Source organism: Ascaphus truei, chromosome 1 (assembly GCF_040206685.1).
Source record: "Ascaphus truei isolate aAscTru1 chromosome 1, aAscTru1.hap1, whole genome shotgun sequence".
NCBI lineage: Eukaryota > Metazoa > Chordata > Amphibia > Anura > Ascaphidae > Ascaphus > Ascaphus truei.
The window spans coordinates 126,499,378-126,526,719 of NC_134483.1; the positions used below are offsets into that span (position 1 = coordinate 126,499,378).

General features: G+C 44.3%; 1 protein-coding gene across 2 annotated transcripts in view; it reads right to left on the reverse strand.

Moving 5' to 3' along the window:
* TMEM38B (transmembrane protein 38B) overlaps positions 1-25,836 on the reverse strand; it is a 59,519-nt gene extending 33,683 nt beyond the window's left edge. The window contains exon 1 of one of the 2 annotated variants that reach the window (XM_075594452.1): positions 24,357-24,401. Coding sequence is in view for 1 of the 2 variants with exons in the window: in XM_075594442.1 (XP_075450557.1) it covers positions 25,194-25,302 (109 nt within the window). In the remaining variant the exon portion in view is untranslated. Of the gene's footprint in view, positions 1-24,356; positions 24,402-25,193 lie in introns of those variants that run through there. The other variant, XM_075594442.1, reaches the window with a different exon arrangement.
* Between the last annotated feature and the right edge of the window lie 1,506 nt (positions 25,837-27,342).

Consider the following 27,342-nt stretch of genomic DNA (forward strand, 5'->3'; position numbering starts at 1 on the left):
GCTGCCCTGCTTTGGAGTAGTTGTTGTAGATTCTACATGTAAAGTCTAATATAATAGCGTCATGGAGTAAGCTCAGGCACCAACAAAATGTAACAATTTGCAGGGGAGTGAGTACTTCTGCATACAGTACTACTGTATACAAATCCTCCCTATGTTCTAGAAACAGGTTCCTAAGAGTTAAGACTGAAGCCTCACCATGAACCCTGTAAATAGATGTGTGTATAGTTATGAGTATTATGGAGGTCCTGTCGCCATTTATTGTTTTCAGTTAAGGAACGTGCCCTATATACAGTAGTTTGCAGTTATAGTAATGCCCCAAGATTGTACTCATTTCGGAAAGAAGAGTGAGCATTGATTAATAGGAGTTCCCATAGTAGCTCTGGAGCATAATCGGATCGGCCCCACCAGCAGGTCGTAAGTAAACTCCCGATTCAATATGCATGTACCAGGTAGGTAGGAGAGTGTATTCCCACCATAAGCCCACTTGAGATGAGTCACTATTGACACTATGCCGGAGAATGACAATCTATTACAAAAGGAAACAAGCATAAGTACCACCTCAGTGTAGGATTGAAAGCTACCAGGGGAAGAAGTTCAGAGAAACCATATTATATGCCACTGTTAATGTCTGAAGTGAATCTCCAAGAAGAAAATGGAGAAACAGAAGCGCATCAAAGTATAAAATAACTATGTAGCATAGAAAGGATCATATTCACACTTACAATTCCGTGAAATAACTTTAGCTCCGACTATCGAGGATTTCCCGAAGTCCGACAATCGTAGGTAGCCGGCGAAATGGACCACATCTCCACCTCGCCACAGTAGTCTCTACTGGATCTGGAAACAGAGCTACTGCATAATCCCTACACATTTCATACCACAGTACTTTGTCAGTGTTCATGATTACGGAGACACTATACGTCACATTTATACCCCACGATGTTTTACAATTTGATAGTCCTCAATAGTCAGTCATCAACATCAAATACAAATTTACATGGTTGGAGTTGTGTTTAAAAAAAAACAACAAAAAAACAGTGCATTTGATATAATCAATTTAAGTGCCTAAAAATTAAGATCAAACTTTGATTTTATGATACAAGTTTTGAAAATGGTATATCAGTGAGTTTCATGAATGATACTAAAATTAATTGAAAAATATGACTATAAAAACCTTTATCCCCCATGCAGTGGAGTAATCTTTTTTTTTATCATTTATATAATGAGTTTATATACAGACATTTAAAAGTATTACTTCTACATTTAAATTATTTTTACACATTTTAAAATGATCACAGTACTATTTTTGTACAAATGTTTCTCACATACATTCATTTATATTTAAACACATGAATTATAAATTGATGAACATTATTGTTTTGATGCAACAAACCAAGTATATCATATTGTTTTGAATATTTTGGTAGATTTTTTTATATTCATATTTTTTTTTTTTATCAAACTTCCGGATTTACCATTTACACAACTTAATCATAAGGTCAAAGTTTAGATCTTCATTTTTAGGTACCTACATCGATTTTAAAAAAAAGTGTATTTGATATAAACACCACTCCAACCATGCAAATCTGTATTTTACATGTTACTGTATGTTAATTACCAACCATTGAGAACTATTCAATTGTAAAACATTGTGGGGTATAAATGTGACATATAGCGTCTCTAATCATAGCGTCTCCGTAATGGACCCTGACGAAGTACTGTGGTATGGAACGCGTTGGGATTACATAGAGACGCTCTGCTACCGGATCTGGTAGACACTACTGTGGCGAGGTGGAGATGTGGTCCATTTCGCCAGCTACCTGCAATTGTAGGACTCTTCGAAATTCGATAGTCGGAGCTAAAGTTATTTTACTGAATTGTTCGTGTGGATGTGATCCTTTAATGCTACAAACTTATTTTATACTTACCTCGGTGCGCTTCTGTTTCTCCCTTTTTCTTGGAGATTTGATTGTGACAGGCATCTAGATTGCCCTCATTTTAGAAACGAGCAAGATTCTTACTTGATATGTTCAAAGCTACTGCCATTGTGACATAAATACACAGTACAATACCTATATATTCTTTGAAAAAGGCAGCAGGCTTAACATGCTTTGGCCAAAGGCTTAAACTAAATGCCCTTTTTTCAAGAGAAAATATAGGTATTGCACTGTGTATTTTTGTCACATTGGAAGTAGCTTTGGGCATCTTTGTTTGTTTTTTGTTGTATACATTTAGCAACGCCCACTAGCACTCCTTTTGACACACACACACACACATATATATATTGTGGTAATGTTTAGGGTTTCTCAGAGTTTGTTGGGTATCTGTGTGTTTATTACTTGATATGTTGTAGGGAAGAAAGTGGCTTGTTTGCCAACATCTGATGTAATGTCTGTTTTTGTATGGCGAGCATTATGAACAGCTGTGAATAAAGCTCTTGTTTGTGCTATAAAAGTTCCTGGTGCCCATCATTATTGTATCTGCATACTGCTGCGGCTCATTTTATTCTAACACATTGCCGTTTTTTCCCTGGCTTTTTCCTGGAATGCGACGCACTTCACCGGGAGCATGCCGCATTCATTTTGCGTTCTCAGCCACGGGTCGTGCGCGTGTCATGCGCGGTTGACGCACGGTTGATGCTTTTATTGAGAATGGTTCGGATTTAATAGGTTGCAATTCTTCGCGTGTCTGCCAGATGGCAGATATTAATGAATTGTAATGCGCATGCGCTTCAGTAATGTGTCAACTTGCAGGTGTTTCGTTTAAAAAAGATACCACAGTGTGCTATTGTAAATTGGCCTTGAGACTGAAGGAAGAAGTTGCAAAAATGTATCAATTTAGGCTTTTCATATTAAATAAAGACAAAGACCAGTTTCTGTTACAGTATTCTCCAGAGAGCCGTCGCCATGAGTGTTCAAGTGCAGCCTGTTTTCCAAAAACCCGACAGAAGTTACGCGTATTTGATATGGGCCGCGATTAATGCAACAGATGATAAGATGGCAACAGTTGTTCAAATGTAAAAGTATTTTATCGAAAACTATGACTTTTACAAATTTTCGCCAGCTCCTCATACGTGGAAGCATGCAATAAGGAAAAGGTTATGTAGCGATCCCTGTTTTTATCGTATTGAGCCACAATTTGTTGGAGGGTATTGGTGTGTATCACCGGCTTTTTCCTGTATCTATGATCATGCAGACGGCAAAAGGCGAAAGGTCGTGTTAAAACCAACTAAGAAACGACAGTCGCTGCCAAGCTATGCACCAGCACCGGCTTCCAATAACAGTCCCACCGTCAGTGACAACCCTTGCTGTCTATCCAGCAAGCCTGAGTCGGATTTCGCGTGCAGTTTCGATCAAGCTTACATGTATCTAAGCAATTTCCAGCCTCATCAGCTCACTACAGGTGTATTAGTCCCGCTGCAAACTATTGACGTGGATGATCAAGAACACTGGACTGGCAGTGGCCCGGCGCCGGTGCCAGCTGAATGGAAAATTCTATGGTGAGTATTGTTGCCGTATTATTTTCTGTGGTTTTTTTATTTTGATAATACAGTATCAATATCGGCGCGATTCAAAAGTCAAGCGAATCTCCTGTAAGCAATATTATTGGCTGAGCGGCTTCTCCAGTACTGTGCTGCAGATACTGAGAAAAAAAGTTTTAATTTTTTTTTGGTCACTCACTCACTCACTCAAGCAAGCAAGCAGTGGTGGGCGAAGTAACAGGCGCATGCGTAGTAATCACCTGCTGTCAAGCAGGAATGTGATTGAAACCAGACACACGTTCAAACGAATTGTGTGGGAGAGATGTACTGCATTGTAGAGAAGATAAGCAGTTGAAATACCCTGCAGTGCAGTTAATTATCCTGAGCGAGGGGAGAGCGCTGTATACACTGGCCACACACTTTATTCGAGCTCGGCTAGTCCCACGAATTCGGGTATACTCGGGTGTATTGAGGTTTGTGACTGTTTTCTGCCCGAGTGCATTGCGTTATTTTCCAGGCAGGGATTGAAGCATTTTATTCCCGCTGGCTGCAATACTGCACAGTATATATATATATATACTGCATTACAATTCATGAATTTATGCCCTCTGGTAGACACGCGAAGCATTGCAGCCTATTAAATCCTAATCATTATCATTTAACAGATCAGCCGCCCGTCAGCCAGGCATGAACCATGGCTGGGAAGGCAAACGCAACGGGGCTTGTCAGAGGTGAGGAGCGGCGCATTCCAGGTATCTGCCAGGTACATACTGGGTATTTGCTCGAATAAAGTGTGTCGCAGCAGTATGCCGAAATGTGACACTGTTACAGTACTGTACACGCCTATGCGTTTCAACAATTTTCAATGAGACATACTGTACAGCAGCACAGCACTGCAAATGCATGTATACTTTAAATATGCAAATGTTCAATTACTGTGCGCCCACACACAGACTGTGTACTGACGTTGGTTGAACCGTGAAGGTATTAGACTTCCAAGACAACAGCTTGCAAACGCCCCCCTGAGTTTTTACACGGCATTGCAGACGGCGAGAATAAAATGCTAAAATCACGAGCGCTAAAATAACGCAGTTCACTCCGGGCGAAACAAACAGAAAACCGCACCTAACCGGGATAATCCGAGAGCCGCGGATCTAGCCGATTTAGACTCAGGTCGGCCACCACTGTATCTACGTCCAGCCCGAAAAGGTATGCCAGACTGAGCATTGCCATGTACTGTATATATGTCCAACTCAATGTAAACAGGGGTCGCCAGAGCAAGGAATAGCGCAATTCAGCTCTCTGGTTGTCCCAGTACATATTATGCAAAGAAATAAATTAAGTGGCTTCTATTTATAATCACTAAACAGCAACAGTTTTCCAATTGTATGGTAACAACTACCATCAGGACCACAACAGCTTTCCCTGGGCCAAAGACTCTTCCCCACCCCCAAACGCCCCCAAACAACACGCTTATGAGAGTAATTAGCAGTTTGTGGGAATGTCTGGCAGGGAATGAAAGTTGATAACCAGAACAAGTAAGCAAGAGCAAGTAAGTAGAGCAGAATTGCAGTGTGACAAAGCACGTGATAGACACTTAGATACAGTGTATCACATAATTAACTAGCCACACTGTAGCAAGCAAAGCAGCCTCTGCACTGTGGCCATACATATAGGTAATTTATATAACATAATTAGTCAACAGTGTTGTCTCAATATGTGCCTAACATGGTTGACGCAGCAAAGAGGCTGCTGGATGAAGCAGGCAACTATATAAACAGACAATACTGGAATTCCAATACTGCGACATCAGCAGCATTTCTCTGGTACAGATACAAATAGGGATATTGATGCCACATCTCCTTCTCACATTGTGGCACTACTGTGCGTATTTATATATTGAGTGTTTAGGTATATCGCTGACAGTAATTCCAGGCTATTAACTCTTTATTTGCCACCAATACCCTCAGTGTATCAAGTCATTGCAAGCCTGTTTTTCTGCCAGCACGTTTATAGCCGTATTACTCTAGGTGGGGAAGTTACATTCCTATTAAGGCAAACTATGTCTCGTTTGACTAATTAGTGTTATTGATAGCACCTATTTTGAGCCCTACTGAGATTTCTCTGCTCCTTGGCCACTTTGTCGCACTGCATCACTTTTTAATTACCGTTTATACTCACAATACAGTGATGCATGTTTTATTATATTCAATAAATGTTATGTTTTATAAGGGTGGTGTGCCACACTTTAATTCTTTGGCAGTGCACATTTCTTTGTACCCTCCATTTCACTCTTCATATTCACTTATGTCACAGTTTTGTACCCACCGCCTATTATTAGGACCATACATTAAGTACCCTAGCTTATTTAGTTAATCAACTCCTCCCCCTTCACCCCCCACGGGGTGCTGATTTTGCTTAGCCCCATGCCTGGTCTTTAGGCTGTCATATCCCTGTTATTGAATCTATCAGTTAGCGTTATAGAACTGTGAAAACGCCTTGGTCTTCTCTCAAGGCAAGAATATTCTCTTCCCTCCTGATGCTTTTTCAATTATGGTATCCAAATCGTTTACCAAGCAGTAGTTGACCTTCAAAGGGTAACACACAAAGGTTATTCTTGGATGCGGAATCTGACCTCCATGGTCAAAGAGCTCTTCTGGCTCCTACTGACAACACCATAGACCTAGCAGCAAGCCTGACCAAGTCCAACAATGCTTCTGCAATTAATTCTGTGGCAAGTTTCATCTGTGAAAGTGCACTGGTAATGGAAGATCTTTTAACCCCTTTATCAAGAGCATCCTCTACATTGACAAACAACAATTTAATTGGTGTGGATATTGACATAATTGCCGCTGTCGATCTGTATGACGCCCCTGTCGCTATGAAGGATTTTCTGAGATAATTTTCTATTCTTCGATCCATAGAATCTCTGAAATATGTAGCGTCAACTGTAATGTTGTCTTCTTGGCAATCCTAGATACGGCCTCATCCAGCTTTGGCGGATGATTCCAGAATTCTACATTCATTTCTTCCAACGGATACATTTTGAATTATTTCTTCTAAATTGACACCTTCTGGTCTGGCAGTGACTACTCTGATTTAATTAACTGTGACAATGTCACATACAAGAAATGTTCTAGGTTTCCCTCTGTGTTCCCCTAAAAATCCTATTCTTCGATTCTATAGGTGGAATTGAGTCATCAATATCTCAAATTTCACGGATAGCTTTGATTAAATGCTCCACTTGATCTACATCAAAAGTAGATCCTTTTACCTCCCTTCGAGTCGCTTCAGTCAGAAATAATTTTGCAGCTTGGCCCACACCAGAGCTCCCCGACAGGCAAAAGAGAGGCAAGAACTCCCATTGGCTGGACTGCAAGCAGTCACGTAAGCCCCAAAAAGTACTACCAAAAAACAACAAATTAAAACTCCTAACCTCAGCTTGATGGGACAAAAAATAAAAAAAAGAATACCTGTGAGGAGGAGGAGTGGCTATATGTAGGGTTTCCTACAGGTGTAAGTCTTTAATTTGTCCTAACCCAGCAAGAAGGTGCCCACTGCCATGGAGATGCTCAGGAAACCCCATTCTTTCAGATAAAGACATAAATATGGAGGATGCATAAATCAATAATAAATGTAAATTTCTCCATGACAGCTGATTTTAAATGTATGGTATTTATTAAGGGATTACATCAAAGATTTTAGGCTTGAATATAATGTACCACTATTTATTGTAAATTAATGCAATTTTAGAAACATTAAATGTTAAAAAGATCCTAAACTTTCTCAAATATGAACTGTGCAATCATTTGTACAGTAGCAAACGATTGTTTTTTGTTTCGTTTTTGAACCCGCGAGCTGCTTTTATTCTTAGAACCATACAACTGCTTGCAAAGTTTTGCTGCATTTCATTTTTAATTACATGGTAGCAGAAAATGCAAGTCATGCTACTGTTATGAGGTTGCCATTGGCCCCATTTAGAGAACCTGTCTGTTCTAGACCAGCGGTGCGCAAACTGATGGGCGTGCGGTTTACAGAGGCCCCGCGCGCTTCCCGAAGGCACTTAAATGAAGTGCCAGGGAAACGGCGAAGGCCTCTGTAAACCTTACTTACCGGCATCTGGAGACGTGTCGCCATGGCAACGCGGCGGCAAATGACGCTGGCGTGTCATGTGACGTTGCGTTGCTATGGCAACGTGATGTCATGACGCCCAGACGCCAGGAACCAAGGTAAGGAGGGTGGCGCGCAGAGAGCAGGACAGCCGGCAGGGGGCGCAGGTGAAAAAGATTGCACTCCCCTGTTCTAGACAACTAAAGTGTCTATTCTACGCTATAATGCAAAGTTAAAAACACAGGGTTTGTGCATCAAAATGGGGCGATTTGCTCCAGAACAGAGAGCAATTTTCTTTAATTTGTGCCTGCAGCATATGCATGCTTTTAGCAGCAGAAGTCGATGCCACCTAAACCTGGTAGATTTAATTGACACAGAGAAAATTTGCTCCTGTAATTAGTGCAAATTTGGAGGGAAAAAAATTATATTGCGCTCCCCAGTGGAAAATTGGAGTGTGGCACTTTACTACAGTGATGCAAAGTGACAGAAACGCAAAAATACGCAATTTTCACTCATTTTTGAAGCACGTGATACATATCCCCCATTGCTCGATTGTGAGAAGTTGAATTTATGTGGCACCAATTTAATCATCAGCTTGGAACATGTTTGTGAAATTTGCACCTAAGAATTCAACTGAATTCCTGCGATTGTTTAATATATAGTTACATACTAGATGAGGCTGAATAGAAACACATTTCCATCAACTTCAACCTGTATTAAATTTAATATTTCTATTTACTGCATATCGATCCAGAGGAAGACAGACAAAAACCCAAAGTTACAATGCAATGATGTCCCAAATTCCTTTCGGACTCCAATAATGGCAATCACATTCTCCCTGGATCAACATCTTTCTTGTGTTTACTTATTTATAATATGTGAAGATAAAGCTGTGGTTCGTAATGACAATATCAGTTTGATGAATCATATTTACAAGTCCCTTACCTCCATTCTTCAGAAATTCTTTAGACGGTGTAATGGAATCAACCAGAAAAAAAAGCCACGTTATGGTAGTGAACGTTTTATACTGCACTAGCTGAAAGTACCCGGTGTTGCACGGGAATTCTAAGAAACCAAAAAATACTGAGATTTATAAATGTCTACATTTGTTCGTTTCTTAATGGGAAAAAAAATGGTATGAATTTTTATTCTAATGCCGTTGGATAAACTATATTTTTGGGTTTCTCATCAGGCGCAAAAACACACTTTTCCAGTATTCATTCTGGAGCCTCAAACATAAAGTGGTGCATGAGCAAAACATGGATTTTCTAAAAATCAGTTCAGCTTCTTCCAATCCTGACAAATTTGGTTAAAATCCGCACAGTTTTGAAAGTTTCAGTCCGCCATCGTCATTCAAAATAGCGTCCAATTGCATCCAAACAGACAAAAACCTGCTCATTGATCTCAGCAACCATCATGCAACATGTGGTTACAATATTTTAAGGTGTGTTCAAATGCAAAGCGGACACACAAACAACTTTCTAGATGTAGACGTTACAGACCCATAATTAATTGCTCCTATAAACAGTCTGAACTCTATTAACAAATACCACTTCTGCTGTCTGATCACTTGTTCACCTATTACAGCCCTTATACACAAAATGATTAACAGTGCATTGACAGGGATGAGTCCCCCTGACCTTCTTAGTTTAATTAAAATGTTACATTAAGCCAAAGTGTAAACAATATTCTTAGCTGTTACAGGGCAAATTGTTGGCAGTAATATCTCCCCTAAGGGGAATTATTTCCATACACCCCCAAAAACAATGCATTGCTTTGTTATGAGTGTATGCCTTATTTTGGAAGCCAAATCAAAAAATGAAAGGCACCTTATTAGGTCAAAGAATGCCCCCACGTTGGACAGTTTATTTATTTTTTACTACGTTACAAGTTATTAATTCACCCGTGTATAAAAAATAAAAAAAAGGAGAAAGCGGGTTGACCTTTTGGATTCTTTTCCTCTCTGGCAGCGATTGTGAATTCAGAACTTCAGAATAGGACTGAACCACAGGCAAGAGAATGTGATGAAACAGTAGTGAACTACCAAGTAATAATGTAATAAGTGACATAGATTTACCCTAAGTGACTTGTCATCCCTTTACCCTACGTCACTTATTAAATTACCGTGGATTAAAAGTTATGTTTTATATTCTACTCAGCACTATAATAACAGCACCCCAGTCCAATGGTCAGTCCATATAGGTAAGGAAAGTTCTTTACAGTGTTCCAGTCGATGAAGAAATGATGATCCAATTGCTGGCTGTTGGTTCCAAACTCCTCCTAATGTACAATAGACAAAAGAGAAAAGACCATTGCGCAGCCACAAGAACCAATAAATAACCCCACAAAAGAATTAAAGTAGTGAACTTACAAACATACTGTCGTTGTTCCTTTGAGACAATCTGTGCTTTAAACCTCTTCTTTTTCAGATATCACGAATCCCCCGTGTTGTCTGTCATTCATCCAGTTTTCTATCTGCTCACAGTATTACCACTCAGAAATGGTCCCCATGTGTTCCCAGAAAGGAGATGACATGAAAAATTGATGGTGCAGATTGATAAAATTTAATAACAATAAAATTAAAAAACAGCCAAAGGCTTACTCACATAAGCCAGGCTGTAATAAAACAGCTGACAACGTGCCGTCCGCAGCTTGATTCAATCAGGTATGGCTAGCTTCCGGGATGATGACGCTCTCACTTCTAGCAAACCCTGGAATTGGCGTCTAGCTCGGCACAATTGCTCTACGTAGCTCACCTTCTCCAGTTTTCGCTGCTATCGCTAACTCAGCTTTTGGTGGCCAGCACTACACTCTGTGCTCTGCTCTCCCCTCTGAGCGACTGCCATGAACCCGTGCGCAGCTCAATGACGTCACACGGTAGCGTCTCCCCTGATCTCTCAGCTACTGACGGGCGTATCAGTTCTAACTCCTCCCTCTCCATACGCGTTTCGTGACTCAATGTGGTCACTTCATCAGTGGTGAGGGGGAGTTACTACCTACTGATATATATATATATATATATATATATATATATATATATACCCTGGAGGATGATATATACTAAATGTAAATTAGCCAAATAAAATGCACACATACTGTTTACATGATATATACCACTAGGGAAACATCCCTGGGATTCAGTGGCAATGCACCAAGCACATAGAAGTGACATTTCTTGCTCTTCCTAATTATCCATTAATCAATCATGCATTAATTGTTTGTATATGTAACTTTGTATTAGGAAGAGCAAGAAATGTCACTTCTATGTGCTTGGTGCATTGCCACTGAATCCCATGGATGTTTCCCTAGTGGTATATATCATGTAAACAGTATGTGTGCATTTTATTTGGCTAATTTACATTTAGTATATATCATCCTCCAGGGTATATATATATATATCAGTAGGTAGTAACTCCCCCCTCACCACTGATGAAGTGACCACATTGAGTCACGAAACGCGTTTGGAGAGGGAGGAGTTAGAACTGATGCGCCCGTCAGTAGCTGAGAGATCAGGGGAGACGCTACCACGTGACGTCACTGAGCTGCGCACGGGTTGATGGCAGTCGCTCAGAGGGGAGAGCAGAGCACAGAGTGTAGTGCTGGCCACCAAAAGCGGAGTTAGCGATAGCAGCGAAAACTGTAGAAGGTGAGCTACGTAGAGCAATTGTGCCGAGCTAGACGCCAATTCCAGGGTTTGCTAGAAGTGAGAGCGTCATCATCCCGGAAGCTAGCCATACCTGATTGAATCAAGCTGCGGACGGCACGTTGTCAGCTGTTTTATTACAGCCTGGCTTATGTGCGTAAGCCTTTGGCTGTTTTTTAATTTTATTGTTATTACATTTTATCAATCTGCACCATCAATTTTTCATGTCATCTCCTTTCTGGGAACACATGGGGACCATTTCTGAGTGGTAATACTGTGAGCAGATAGAAAACTGGATGAATGACAGACAACACGGGGGATTCGTGATATCTGAAAAAGAAGAGGTTTAAAGCACAGATTGTCTCAAAGGAACAACGACAGTATGTTTGTAAGTTCACTACTTTAATTCTTTTGTGGAGTTATTTATTGGTTCTTGTGGCTGCGCAACGGTCTTTTCTCTTTTGTCTATTGTACATTAGGAGGAGTTTGGAACCAACAGCCAGCAATTGGATCATCATTTCTTCATCGACTGGAACACTGTAAAGAACTTTCCTTACCTATATGGACTGACCATTGGACTGGGGTGTTGTTGTCACCTGGAGCGCCGGGTCACTGCATTTTGTATAATATTGTCTGTAAACGAGTTTGTGAGAAATTTGTTAGGCAGAGACCCATTTGGCAGATTTCACTTAGCAGTAAGCCTATCATTCACATATTGTATTTACACGTTTATATATATTTTTTGCGCTGAGCTATAGGGTTTATTATTATTATTTTCAATCACTATAATAACAGCAATGTACAAATACAAAGTTATTTGGAGTTCACCGCGTAAAAAGCAAATGGTTTTTTTTTTCTCTCTACCATAGTTCCATTTATTTTTACAGCATGCAAACATCAATTATTTTCTTAAATCTTGATTTAATTTAAAGCTGCAGACCAAGCAATATCCTACGCGTTTTTGTTTTTTTAATAAATCAGTTCTGTACTATGAGAAAATACTGGTAGCATTTTTTTTCTCATTTAAAAACAGACATTTTTTATGTATTATAATGTAACAAGCATTTTTTGTTTCTATAGCAACCATTTACAAAGTCACATTCCCTTCCTCTTCTGAAACAGGCTCTGACACACCCCTTTTTCACCCTGCCCTCTCTCTAGCAGTGCACCAATTGTATCTAGTGACTGTATCGTCACATGATCTTCCCCACAAAACTTTGCATCTTTGGTCCTCTTCTGCTGCACTGACAGCCATTTAGTAAACCTCCGAGCCGAATCTTCACCTTCACAGGAGAACGGATCAATCGGCAATTTAGCTAATTACACATTGTGTGGATTATATTGATGCACATATTAAAGGGGGAAAATAAAATAAAAAAAACTGCTGCTTTAAGGAAGATAAGTGCATTGATAGGTTGTTTAAAATATATTTATAGCCCCTCTTGAAACAGGACACACAAGTTACACTGCTGGCATTTAACGCTGAGCAGGTCACATTTCCAGCTGGTTTGGCCACTAACTCAAAGTAAGCAATCAACAGTCAAGAGCACAAACAATTTGTTACAAACAGTAACCTTAGGCCTGTTCAAACATTAATGTTTTCAGGGGAATATTGCACAAGGCAAAAAAACAGAAGGCCTTCTTCATATTATAAGAATGTTTTTACAAAACAACTGGAGAAACCCAGAAGCGATCTAATAAGCCTCTCCCCACATGTAAACATGCTGCAACAAACATACATTTTCTTCTTTGACAGTTTTTATTCATTACTTCAAAAACTTTTTTTTTATGTTATTAAATGTTACTTTGTAATATTTCATCACAATCTTTTTTTATATACAATCTACAGGTCGATAGAGTTTTAAGTATCTAAAATAAACCGGTTGGGGTTCTGTGAGATCACAATAATTTTTTTTTAAAGGGTTCCCGTTTTTAAAAGGTTGAAGACCACTGGGTTCGAGGACACGTGGGCCATGTTAATCAAACGAGGAAATGAAATCCTGCAGATAAATATGTCGCTGCATTTGAAGCTGGTGAACCTGGTTCGAATTCCAGTGCCAGCTCACCTTGTGACAATAGGCAACTACTTACTGTACTCTCCCTGTGCCACTTTACTCATTCATTGTGCCTGCAAATCTGTGTACAGTAAACAGGGATGGGAAAATACAGGGCAACTAATATTTTTTTGGGGGGTGGGGAAAGAGGGGAGGGGTGAGCAGGAGTTTGTCAGTGAGCGCACGTCAGCGTGTCACAACAACGCATCCACTGACTAGGGTTGCCAGGTGTCCGATATTGAACCCGGACAGCCTGGTATTTGGTTACTCTGTCCGGTAAAAAATGAGAGAATACCAGACATGTAGGTGTCCGGTATTATGTCTCCGGATTTAGTAACCAATCGCGGGATTTCCCCCAAGAAGGGAGAGAGCAGGGCTGCTGCTGCTGGGCGGCTTTCTCCATCCTGATTGGCTGCATTACACAGCAGCAGCCAAATCAGGAGGAGGTGGCAGGAGCCTCGGGGGTGGGGCCAAAGAGCGGAGGAAAAGCATGGAGCAGAGAGAGGCGAGGCTGTGTCCTGCCTGTATGTGTTCTTTTTTTGTCCTGGTGTGTGTGTGTTTGTGTTTTCTCTGGTTGTCATCTGGGGGTGAGAGAGTATGCAAGGAGGGGGGTGAGAGAGTATGAATGGAGGGTGAGAGAAAATGAAAGGAGGGGGTGAGAGAAAATTAATGGAGGGGGTGAGGATGAAAGGAGGGGGGCAAAGGAGACTTTTGGTTACATCCTTTGATTAGCAGGCTTATCATTATTTGATCAAAGGATGTAACCAAAAGTCTCATTTGTCTTATAGATTTAGTTTTCACTATGTATATTTATTTCCCCATTTATTGCTATCCCAATGGGAGAAGCACAGGAATTCACTTTCTGTTTTTGCACATTGGTATGGCCAATCCTTTCACCAGCAGCATGCTCCTTACATGGAGAAGTGCGGTAAATATATATTTGTTTTGCCCATCTCCGTTGTCGTCTCAGCAAAGACCTACATAGTCAACAGAGTTATAATTCATCTGGTTGCACCAGACACACCCTACTTTAAAAGGCCTGGGAAATGTTCAACAAAATCTCGGACAATCCCACTAGAGCGGACAACTCATCCACATTAGACCCCCTTCTCGTGGCATCACTGGTGCACTGATAAGAAAATGTTAAAGAAACCGGAAGTATTCTTAAAACAGACATAACTTAAATGCTTAAATTATATATACACACATAGGCTGTAGGAAGCCATAAACAACTAAGCGTGAACATCCGAGAAACCAGAATATGGACTTCAGGAATAAACCAAGAGAGGCCCATTCCATTGTCTCTCAAATTCAACAGCAGCAGAAAATGGTTTGCCACATTTGATTTTGGGAAGATACACCTTAAGAAATGTAATACACCATATTGAGGGGTTGGACACCTCAGCAGCCTGCAGTTGCCCGAGGCTCACAAGAGGCTCACAGCTGCAGAAAGTTCAGACAGATTTGGAATGTGAAGATACTGTACTGTATGTCGAAAGTACAGGTGACATTTTAGAATGTCCATGACCCTGCATTTCTTTAGAGAATCTTCAGGACAAATTTTAGAATGTTCTGCCCCTCTACACTTACACGTACCCTAGCCCGACCGTAACCCTGAATACTATAATTATGAATAGGAACGTGATATAAAAACAAAAGAGGGAGAGGGAGAAGGTGGTATGATACCTTTTATTGGACCAACAAGTAGTTGACATGTTACAAACTTTGGAACCTCTCGGGATCCTTCATTGGGCAAGGCAAAAATACAGAAATACAATATAATATACAGTGTATTTACACGGGATATCTGGTTGCAATGGAGGTAGACAGAAAGTGTGAAATAAGATGATAGAAACAGATAGCCTGGTGTGAAAATTACAGTAGACATGCCATAAGTATTCAAATTGTGTACTGAGTCCCTATTCCCTGAATTAAATTTACACAAACACTTTAAAAAATAATAATAAATAAAAATAGCATACAATAACAGTAATAACAAAAACAGGTTTTACCACAGCAATTACAAAATGTGCATAACAAAGATTCAAGTCTTATAAGAAAGCAATCCCGCCATAAATAACAAAATAAAAAAAAAGTGTGTTTACTTGAAACGTGAGGATCAATGGACTTCCTGAGATACTTGTATTTAAAAAAAATGCAGGCTTTTACACACACACAAAAAAACACAAATATGATGCAGGGTTACCAATAGAAAGCAATTTTGTCATCTCCGGATCTCACAGTTTTTGTATTGGCCACTGGTGTAAACCCTGACCCTGCAAGCATACGGTGTGCACCGGTTTGCCCGGTGATCATATGGCTCATCACTCGGGAACTGGAGGGTCCCCGGATGAGGTCCGAGGGACCCCCAAAGTCCGGTAGGCTTAAAAATAAAATTTAAAAAAAAAAAACGAAAAAATGAAATAATTGTGCTATTAAAAGAACATATAGAGAAGTAAAATAATGTATCCTGTTACAGAACTAAAATACACAAACATGATGACTTAATAAGGAACTAAGAAGGGAATTATGCCGATCTATAACAAGAAACGCTGCTTTACTTAACTATTTCATTAAGACAACAGAAAATGTTTGAAGAAGCAGCAACTGCAAACACCTTTCTGTAGGTCAGTGTTTAACCTTTTTTTGGTTAAGGAACCCTATCATTATTTTGTGAAATTCTGTGGAACCCCAACCCTCTCTAACAGTGTGTCTGAGATCAAATGCATTGAAAGGAACCCCAACCCGCTCTAATATTGCATCCGAAATCAGATGCATTGTAAATGATTCTGTATTTGATACAATTGTCAAATGCCCTGAACATTGCAGAGAAGCTCACGGAACCCTATTGTAAAACCCTGCTGTAGGTTATAGCAGAGGTGTGCAAACATTTGCTCCTGCGCCCCCCTGCCTTGTGTCCCCCATTGCTCACCCCACCCCCCCCCCCTTCACTTAGTGCGGCGTCAAATGACGCGCAGGGTCTTGTGACGTCACGTGACCCTCGGCGTAATTTGCCGCTGCGTTGCCATGGAGACACGTCTAGATGCCGGCTGAATCTCGACAAGTTGAGGTTGCAGAGGCCTCCCCGCGATCCCCCGGCATTTAATTTTAATGCCTTGGGGAAGAGTGCGGGGCCTCAGCAACCGCCCGCGCCCCCCCAGAAAAATCTCCCGGCTCTTGGGGGGGTGCGCCCCCCAGTTTGCTCACCCCTGGTTTATAGTACAAATCTCTATAGATTGGCAAGATATTAATTGCCTTACATGCAAGAATCAATTTATAGCAAGGAGTTCAACTGTACTGTGGACCACTAGGGTTGTGTTTATCATGTACAAAAACTGCCTTACTCTAATGCCCTTATTTAATATGCAGTGAAGACAATTCCTCAAGCTGGAGGAGATTTTAGTCTCATTCATTTGAAGCAGCTTCAGAGCATATTTTATAAAAGGCCTAAGGGGTGTTCACCAAGTTCCAATAAGGAGTATCAGATCCTGCATTAACAGCCATACAAGTCAATGCCAGTTCAACGAAGATCAAGCTCCGATAGCCCATACCGCATCTTAGTCGAGCCCCGGCATGTCAATGTAAGTCCTCTTCTATTTTGTGCCATTTGCAAGTATTAGCTTGCGTCACCAGGAGATCAAGAGTCATGTAATCCACAGGGGTGCTCAAACTTTTCCGTCTGTGCACCCGTCTGCTCTTCCCACCCCCACCCCCTAGTTCGCATCCCCCCCCCCTTACCTCATCACCTGCGTTTCACATCACGACATCATGTGACCCTGCCATGGCGTAGCCAGAAGCCGCCGATCTGGTAAGGGAGTTACAGAGGCCTAGCACAATCCCCCGGCATTTAATTTAAAGGCTTTGGGGAAGAGTAAAAGGGACACAAGGCGCACCCAAGGTGAAGATAAAAGTTGTATTAAACAGACAAAATAAAGCAAGTAAAAACTTACATATATAAAGTCTGTAGTTCAGTGAATTCGTTGAATGATTGTCCGTGCTGCCTTGTTGCTGACTCGGGAGCTGGGAGACAGTGTTGTGCTCGAGGCATTGAGCTCCCGCACGCTGGAATCAGCTGGTGCCTCCGCGCTTATCTGCTGCTTCCGGGTTTGCGTAGCCCATATGTTGCAGTCTGACGCGTCTCCTTAGCTACCTGATTTTGCAAGGTCCTCCTCGGCACAAGAGAGCAGGGCCTTTAAGCGCTGCGTAACCCTCCACAACATTTTGTGGCGCCCAGTTTGCGCACCCCTGCTCTATTGGAAGGCACAAAGCAACTTAAAATAGATAAAATACTGCACTCAAGCTAGCTTAATTATTTTGAAACAAGAAGTCTCTTTGTTGTTGGGTGCTACCTAGGGAATAAGTGATACAAAGACGTGATGTCACTAATTCACATACTACGTTAATTAGTGATGTCGCATCTCATGTGGTCTATAGCAGACCCAGGTGCATATGGCGATTCGGGAGCACGCCATCTCAACCCGCTTTTAATGTAGCATTTCAGAGGTCTGTCAGAATTCTTGAACTCCTGCTCAGATGGCAACGGCAGACTAGATTTCTGTCTCACACCTGTTACCCTATCTATATAGGAAACAAGCAGAGTGAAAGCTCTAGGAAAAGCACTCCGTAAGGGGTAACCTTAAATGGCATATGTACTAATAAGATCTGCTGCTATGAAATTGGCCAAATCTGTTGAGGGGAGGGGAGAGCACTTAGAAGGTAATGTACAAACCAGCCCGGATAGTCCAAAAGAAGCAAATATATTACCCCTACAGTATGTCGTAGCCTGGAGTGGAAGTCGACCCCGGAGTGAAAGTTGACCCCATGCCTTCTGTGATAAACGGTGGGGAGTGGCTTCTGCTCCCTGCAATATACTGTTTCTCCCTCAACAGGCCGGCACTTGAACAAACGTGTACTGCAGACGGATCAGTACTGCCTGTATGTGTCGCTCCAATCGAAAAATGCCGAACAGAGAAAAAGCAGAAGATTGGTGGGACTGCAGTCTCTGTTACCCTAAGGCCGTGTCCAGGCTTAGAGCGCACGCACGTGAGTGCTGCGCGATGAATCACGTTATGTCAATGTGATCTATAGTGCGCCCGCGAGCGCACACACGTGCCCGTAAGCGTTCCATGGAGAGCAGCATGAGGAGACAAATTATTTTATATTTGCCGCGTGATGGCAGGGTCACGTGAGCGGTTTGCCCAATGAGGGCAAACCAGCTCTGTGACGTCACGGCCATGCCCCTCCCCATGCTGCACGCAACAGCACATTTCTAAACGGCCACAAAGCGCCCCAGCTTCATCAGCGCGTAACGTCACACCGCTCGAGAGTGCGTGCATTCAGCCTGGACGCGGTCTAAACCAACCACTTTAGAATCCAACTACTACTGGGAGCTCAGGAAATTTGTAAAAGGGTTACACAGTGTGGCAACAGTATACAGCTCCTTAGTGTAGCAACCACGGGCATTGGCCACACATGAATATATTTTACCCGAGAGTAACACTACTATCCAACAGCAAAATAAGAAAAAGTGAAAGATACAACTATAGCTGTATAGTTACAGATCTGATCTCCTCGTCGTTAAAATACAGCACAACCTAGTTCAAGAGCAATTGTACCTGAAACCTAGTAATTTAATCTTCTTTTAAACCGTTTTGTTGTCAAACTACATATTGGATACACAGACTGAATGTGGTTATTCCGGGCACCAAGGTTAACGCTTTGACCGGGGCATGTTTTAAGCATTTAGGATTAAAAGCTCAATTTTAAACTGCACTAATAGGATTACTTATTAAATATAGAGAACCAATAGTCCTTTCAGTACCAAAAATATGGGCACATCATAACATATGATACATATGTATATATTCTTTCAAAGTGTGCAGTGTACCAACCGGCAAGTGGATGGCTTTCGTCTGTCTGTTTTATTGGACTCAATGGAATGTGTCAATTTCTCAGTCCCTGTGACAAACGGCCGTCAAAGTGAGGTCTGGTCACACCGGAGCACCAAACAGTTGGTACCTAAATCAGTGGGACACCGGTATACCGAGTCCATCCAGACTGCCCGCTGGGAACGTGCCTCAGTCCTGCTGACCACCAGGGTATCCCTGCTCGGGCTAGGGCAACAAGGTGCCCAAAAACATCCCCTGCTATTCCTAGCCTTACACTGCTAGAAAGGTAGTTAAGCACCCAGAACCACTAGGGGCCCACCCCAAGGGCAATGCTCTTATACCCGAGATACTGCCCACCCACTATTGGAGTCACTGACCCCAATTACACAACCCTTGCCTGAACTCACTAGTGGGTTGCGTCTGAGCACATATCACCATACACAGTGGGTCAAAAGTTACACAAACCCCTATAGGTTCACATTCGGTCATGAGAATAGAGCGATAAATTCAGTAAATTAAAGGGGAGGGTATTATAAATGACAGAGGTTTTCTTGAAACTTACAAGGGGTCAGGTTCACCTGGGGAAGCAGGAACACAGTCTCTGGGATGGTGCAGGGAAATGAGGTAACTGTGCAGGCCACCATGTTCCACAGAGAGCTCAGAGCATCTAAAATGTCTTGCCCCAGTGAGTCTCAACTGACAGGCCGAGCTGGCTCATATTAGGAAATTGGCTCCATTCAAACCTATAGAAGTCCGCTGCACCAAACAGGGACTGGTTGCTAGGGGAGAGGACCAATCAGAGGACTCTGTATTTTGCTGACCTGCACTAGGGCCAAATCATTCGGGAGGGGGCAGGGCTTGAAGCAGCCAATCGGAAGATCCAGATTAACTAACACAGAACTCTCTCCCTGGCGTGAAAACCCAGCCCCTGCGCAGAGAGAGAGTGGTGCAGGGGTCTTGGAGAGTGGTGCTGGGGAAGAGAAGAAACACAGAGCACACCAAAGGTTGGTAAAGATTGTATTAGGCAGTACAGATATAAGCAAGTAGAAACTTAAATTTAATGTAGCTGCAGTTCAGTAGATTCAAGTAAAATTTGTTCGTGTTGACAAATAAAGTTCAGATGGAGTGGGGAGCAGAATCGGTTTACAGTGTTGAGCTTGAAATCTCGCGCAATGGGATCGTGGAACTTGCTTGTCAGGATCCACCTTCTTTCTCCATCTGATAAACTCTTCAGAGTGGTGCTGGGGTCTGGGAGGGGGCTTGGCAACCCCCTCCGTCACACTTTCCCCTTCAGAATGGGGACTGTGGGGCGCCTGTCCACACGAGTAGGTGACCTGGTCCCCGCTAACCCAATCCGTAGGCTGGCCAAAGTATTCTTCGCCAGGACAGCTTCCTGAGTTGCACCTGTCAGCTGTTATCAGGGAGCCCATCCTCAAGAACAAACAGGGGAGTACCAGCTCATCTTCCACCCTCTTAGGGTACTTACTACAGCTCTTGGGACTCCATCCGGTGTCTGCAACCCAACCCTTTCCCTATGGTACAATAAAACTCATTCCTTGGGGCCCGGGTACAGTCAGCCCCTTCATTCCATTGGGCCCGACGGATATCTCGTCTGAGCCCAAGGGGGTGACGGGACTCACACACTCCTGGTGTCCCAAGAACAGTACAGTTACAGTAATGTATACATTATACACAGTCATTCCTTCTTAGTGGGGAACCCTGAATATTGTCCAGCATTCTGGAGATTAGTCCCTCTGGGCATACCGTTCCCACACGTCCATGGTCGGAGGGGTACCCCGGTTTTATAAGCCATCTCTCCACTGACGAAGTCCATGACTGAGAGGGACCCTGGTGCAACTGCACAAAGAGGACAGGGTACAGTCCCAGTTGGTTCTCCAGTGAGGACCAGCCTTGGTTCAACTAGCGAAGAGATCATTGGTGTGTCTTTCTCTCTGCCTTGGCCCAATTTGTCCACGAGGCATACTGCAAGGGGATAACAGCTCCAGATAATAGCTTGTGGCCCCATTTCTCCAATCACAAGGGCTGCTGCACACCCCGTGCCCCCAGGATTTCTCAGAGGTCGCTGGTGCAGCGATGGGCATGGGACTAGGTGCCCCAGGGGATGGTGCAGCATACTGTTCCGGCTTCTCAACTGAGCCCGCAATCTCAGGGGTCATAGGTGGGGCACTAAGTTGTGCAACCGTGGGGGATAGGTGTTCACCCACGAGGTTTACCCCATTTTCTTCTGCCCGCGTAATTGCGGGAAAACGTTGGGGCACACTGGAGCCCTCACTGGGCCCCTCCTCTGGGAACGTTGCGCTGAGGACATCAGAGGATAGGGTACCATCGGTACCATGAATTTCTGGTGTCCGGATCTCAGGGGGCCTGAGGTGAATCATGCTGAAAGTGGTTGCAAATTAATTTATGGCTGTGGTGACCACTGCCTTCTGCCCTGCTGATCCGGCCAGGATCAGGGGTACCGGTAGAGTGCCGATCAAGCCTGGAGTCGTGAAGCTGTGGTGCTGAGAAGCTGCTATGCTGGTGCCCCTTGCCTCTTTGACACCTCCTACCATGGAAACGCGCGAACCCGTAGCGTGAAACGTGCGTTGGTTGTGACTTTGCGTTGACATCCTAGGATGAAGTGGGAAAAATCGCCATGGTCCATACTGATTGTATGGCATTGTGAACATTGTAACTAAATGATTTACTGGGGGCTGCATCTCTAAACGTGCCGATATACGGTATTTGCGGTTTGGTTATTTGTAATATAGCAGCCATGTGTCTTACATGGTAACACTGTGAATGGTAATGATGTTGTCTCTATACAGCTAAAGAGCTGAGGGGAGTGTTTAAAATTCTTACTCTGGCTTCTCGCCACACAGCAGTGATGTGTTCTATGCAGATACATTGTAAAATGAGATATTGATTCTATACATCTGAGAGTTGAGGCTTAATATCCTTACCTCGGAAGGTGGCCCGGTAAGTCTCGGGGGTAATAGGATACCTCGAGTAAAACTTGTTTCACTGCCAGGTAGTCACATCAGCTGTCTAGGGGGCCAGCCGCATAAGCAGAATTGGCCTGGCTGCTCAGTAACTGGGGCAGATACTCAAGTCAGGTCTCTTGGACCAAGTGATATTGTCGACAAGTCATTTCAAACACGTAGGAAATCGTCTATGTGCTGTTTGGTTTCATCAAACTTGGCCAAATTATTAGGGCCCTGAGACGAAGCGGCCTGTAGGCGAGGTCAGATACGAGTCCACACATGCACTTTTGGGTAAACCATAATATTGGAGTGGTTTTATTTGCCACAAAACAGCAACCAAAACATTGGGGCTACTGTCCCTTTAAGAAAACCAAATAATAAAACACCTATTCCCGTTAGGGAAACTACATAAACATTTCTCCGCCCTTTCTATCTGACTGGCTGGGTAAGCCAGTTACCAATCCAAACTTATAACCACAATATTAGTAAGACAGGGAAGAATATAGAAAGTCTTATCTGACATGTTCCAGGGATTCCTTCACAGGTTCTCCATGTTGCTCCTTCACTCCTTAAGGAACGCCGGCTCTGGGGAGCAATCTTTATCCTGGTTGTGATTCCCAGCTGGACCCCACAGGCCTGCTTCCTTCAGTCCTAGAGTCCATAACAGCCAGGCTCTCTGCTGGCTGGGAGAAGTCTCTCTACCCTCATGGGGAAAAACCTAGCTCTCTGTCTTTGGCAACTTCCTGCCTTTTATAGCTGCTCAATCAGGAGTTCATTGTCCACACCTCCCAGTTCAGGTATGAAATCTGATACCCGTGCAGTCTCCTGATGTTTGAAAGGGAGTTAACCTCTTCACTCCCTTACAAGCCCCCATGCACGGAGCGATGGGGAGCGGCAGGGGGCAGCGATGCCTGCCGCACTGTTTCGTCCGCTTCCCGCTGTCGGTCCTCTAGCTCCCTCTGCTGGTAGAGGGCCTCCTTCTGCAAGTTGACTTCCTGTTGTAAGCTTTGTAACACCGCTAGCCTAACATCGGCGTTGGGGTTTGGGCTGACTTGAGCCAGTCGCTGTCGAAAGAGCTGGTCAAAGGCGGCCTCTTCCTCTGTGACAGGTTAATCTCCTGGATCCGCCATCAGGACTGGCGTGTCTCGGGGCGTGGGCCGAGACCTGGTGCCGACCGCACCTCGTGTCATCTGTGGGTAGCAGTAGATCTGGGGACAGTGGTGTCCATACCCTCGCTGTGGGAGAGGCCTGGGCCCAACCCAGCCACATCCAGGATGGGGCAGAATTGGAGCCCTGGGGGTTATTTGAACCCTGCTCAAGGGTGGTCGTTAGACACTCCTCGTCATTCCGCTGGAGCAAGTCAGAGAGATCAGCCCGAGTGCCCTCTCGGGTGTCGATATGTCTGGCCTCACATAGGACCATCAGGTAATTTTTATTCAGGCCTTGGTATCGGCTGGTCATCTTGGCTATCAACATGGAGGGTAGAGGAAAGAGAAGAGGAAAAATAAAGGAGGAGGGGTCTGATGAGGGCTGCAGTCGTGCACTGTGCTCTATTGACGGAGGGTCTAGGATAACACTGTCCTAGATCCACTCAGTGTGAGGACGTCTAGAGATAATCCACACACTGAGCGATCCCACAGCTGCCACCAGTTTGTGACAAACGGCCATCACGGAGAGGTCTGGTCACACCGGAGCGCCAAACCGTTGGTACCTAAAACAGTGGGACACCGGTATACCGAGTCCATCCAGACTGCCCGCTGGGAACGTGCCTCAGTCCTGCTGACCGCCAGGGTATGCCTGCTCGGGCTAGGGCAACAAGGTGCCCAAAAACATCCCCTGCTATTCCTAGCCTTACACTGCTAGAAAGGTAGTTAGCACCCAGAACCACTAGGGGCCCTCCCCAAGAGCAATGCTTTTATACCCGAGATACTGCCCACCCACTATTGGAGTCACTGACCCCAATTACACAACCCTTGCCTGAACTCACTAGTGGGTTGCGTCTGAGCACATATCACCATACACAGTGGGTCAAAAAAGTTACACAAACCCCTGTGGGCTCACACTCGGGCACGAGAATAGAGCGATTGAACAAGGGTTTAATCTGGACGGTACAGTACAAAAAAAACAACATACTGCCAACATCAGTAAATTAAAGGGGAGAGTGTTATAAATGACAGAGGTTTTCTTGAAACTTACAAGGGGTCAGATTCACCTGGGGAAGCAGGGGCAACCAGGGGACTCTGTATTATGCTGACCTCATAGCCCTGCTCTAGGACCAATCATTCAGGAGGGGGCGGGGCTTGTAGCGGCCAATCAGAAGGCCCAGATTAACCAACACAGAACTCTCTCTCTGGTGTGAAAACCCAGCCCCTGCGCAGGGAGAGGGAGCTGCTGGGGTCTGAGAGAGTGGTACTGCTCTGTAATCCAGCAGGTTTGAGGTGCAGAACCTTCCCTGGCTAATATATCTGCATCCAATGCAAGAAAGTCGGCTCAAACTAATTCTTACACTCGAGACCCAGTAAAAAAAAAAAATGAATTAGAGTTGTGCTAAATGCCTCCAAAAGCAAAATCAGGATTAACAGATCCCCATACATTTTAATCTGGTCTGTAACGGTTACATACGCCCATAATCATTCATTATTTCCAACTGCCCATGAAATGTCTGTAAATCGAATGTATTACCTCTGTTCATTTAATGTAACCATGTATTGTCATCAGAACTCTGTGCCCAGGATATATATGAAAACAAGAGGTAACTCAATGAATCATTACCTAGTAAAACATTTTAGAAATAAAATTAAAATGATCGTCTTTTACCCAAATATACTAGCCGGCTTCATTGGCCATTTAACGCCTTTCTGCCCAGCAGAAAGCGCAGGAGTTAAGCATGACAAACCATACACTATTCCAGCTACTACACAGATTATTTGAGGCACTACGAAGCTGCCGCACCTTTCGCCGGTCCATAAGCATTTCATGTTAGCTCACGCAGCACCCAGTATCCCATTTAAGAGTAGATATCTGACACCTCACCTGGTTGCTCCCTCGCGGCCATCACAGAAGCCAAATAATGTGCCACATCGAAGAAGGGAAACATGGACAAGTGGGAGAATTGCAGGGACACGTTCGCCAGCGACTCCATCGCGAAAGGTTAGGAATGGAGAATGGACACCACCTTGATTCTCTCTCTACTACTCTTCTCCACTATGCTCCTCACTACTTCTAAATGCTGCCTCCCCTCTTCACACTATCAGATGTTTCTCAACTAACTTCACACCTCGCTCTCTGGTCTCTCCCCTCACTCTTTCATTTCTTTCTTCACAAGACACGTACCTTTCCTTCTAAATACTTCGTGTCTACCCTCCCTTCTCAACTATAATCTTACTCTGCTAATTGATACTCTCGCTCTACTCTCCACCTCACCTGTCACTTTCAGTCCTTGATCTGTACCCCCACGTCTCTCACCACCTCAATATTTAGTGACTCACACACTCTTCTCTCTATATACAACTTCTCCCTTCCTCTCCCAACTTCTCAGTTCCCGAACTCCTGTGCTCCCCCTTTGTCTCCCCGCGTTCTGTGTTCTACCCCGGCGTTCTAAAATCTATATTTAGTTTCTCCATTCACTGGTGGGAACTGGGAAGCAACGCGCGCATGCGCGAAGACGTCGACGTTTAGGGGCGGGGACGCGAGTCGGAGTCACTCCCCACGAATTGCTGCCTTGCTGCAGACGAGGGTCGGACTGTGCTCATGGACAGAGCGTGATGTCACAGCCGCGCCTCCTGTGATGTGTGGAGGGGCGGGGTGCTGCCTCCCTCCTGCTGAACTCAATGCACAGCACGTGGAGCACGAGAAGGTATCGACTATGGATTAATGATTGTCACTGCCCTTAATTGTTCCCTGTCCTCATCACTTTCTTTCACTGCCTCTGTTTCTCCCCATTTGCTTCCATTTGTCCTCCTCTGCGCCTAACAACGCCCCCCCCCCCCTGTTTCTCACGGTCCTCTGTTTCTCACCGTCCCTCACTACCCCCCTCCTGTCCCTCACTACCCACCCCCCCTGTCCCTCATACCCACCCCCCCTGTCCCTCATACCCACCCCCCCTGTCCCTCATACCCACCCCCCCTGTTCCTCATACCCACCCCCCCGTCCCTCATACCCACCCCCCCGTCCCTCATACCCACCCCCCCGTCCCTCATACCCACCCCCCGGCCCTCATACCTACCCCCCTGTCCCTCATACCCACCCCCCTACCTCATACCCATCCCCCTCCCTCACTAAACACCCCCCTGTCCCTCACTAACCACCCCCCCTGTCCCTCACTACCCTGCCCCCCGTCCATCACTACCCTGCCCCTCCACACATCACTAACCTGCCCCTCCACCTATCACTACCCTGACCCCCCCGTCCATCACTACCCTGACCCCCCGTCCATCACTACCCTGACCCCCCGTCCATCACTACCCTGACCGCCAGTCCATCACTACCCTGACCCCCAGTCCATCACTACCCTGACCCCCATCCCTCACTACTGCCCCCCCTGTCCCTCACTACCGCCCCCCCCCCTCTGTCGCTCACTACCGCCCCCCCCCCTGTCCCTCACTACCGCCTCCCCCCCCCCCCCTGTCCCTCACTACCGCAATTTGGGGGTCCTAGATTGTCAGCTCTTGGACCTGCCTGTTGTTCATGTACTGCTATGCAATGTATGTAAAATGTGCAACCATAAATAATTTTTGTGTTTTTTACCTTTCCAGGAGTGCTAGCAAGCAGAGATTGCTGGGCTATGAGCTTAAGAGTAGGTTTTGCTGAGACACTTCTGTCAGATTGTGTCTACTGTAAGTAGAGGGGTTCCAAAGTTATTGGTCACCCCAAACATGTACCTGGTAATCAGGTCAGATTCTCGGTTACATGGAAGCACAATGCTCCGGACAAAATCTTACCCTGAAAACGTTCTTACAACTCACCGCCAGGATATCCTGCTTCAGCACAGAACAGAACAGGTAAAGATAAGGGTTCAAAGGGGGCAAGGTATCCCCAGAACAGTACAGGGTCCCTAGTCTCAGGGGGTGGCCCAGTTCATCCCCAGATAACCCTTACCCTGGTATAAGAGGTTCAGAGGGGTACAACAGTCAGGTATAAACCTGTGAGGCTTTTATTAAAACAAAAAGTCTTATGTTTGCAG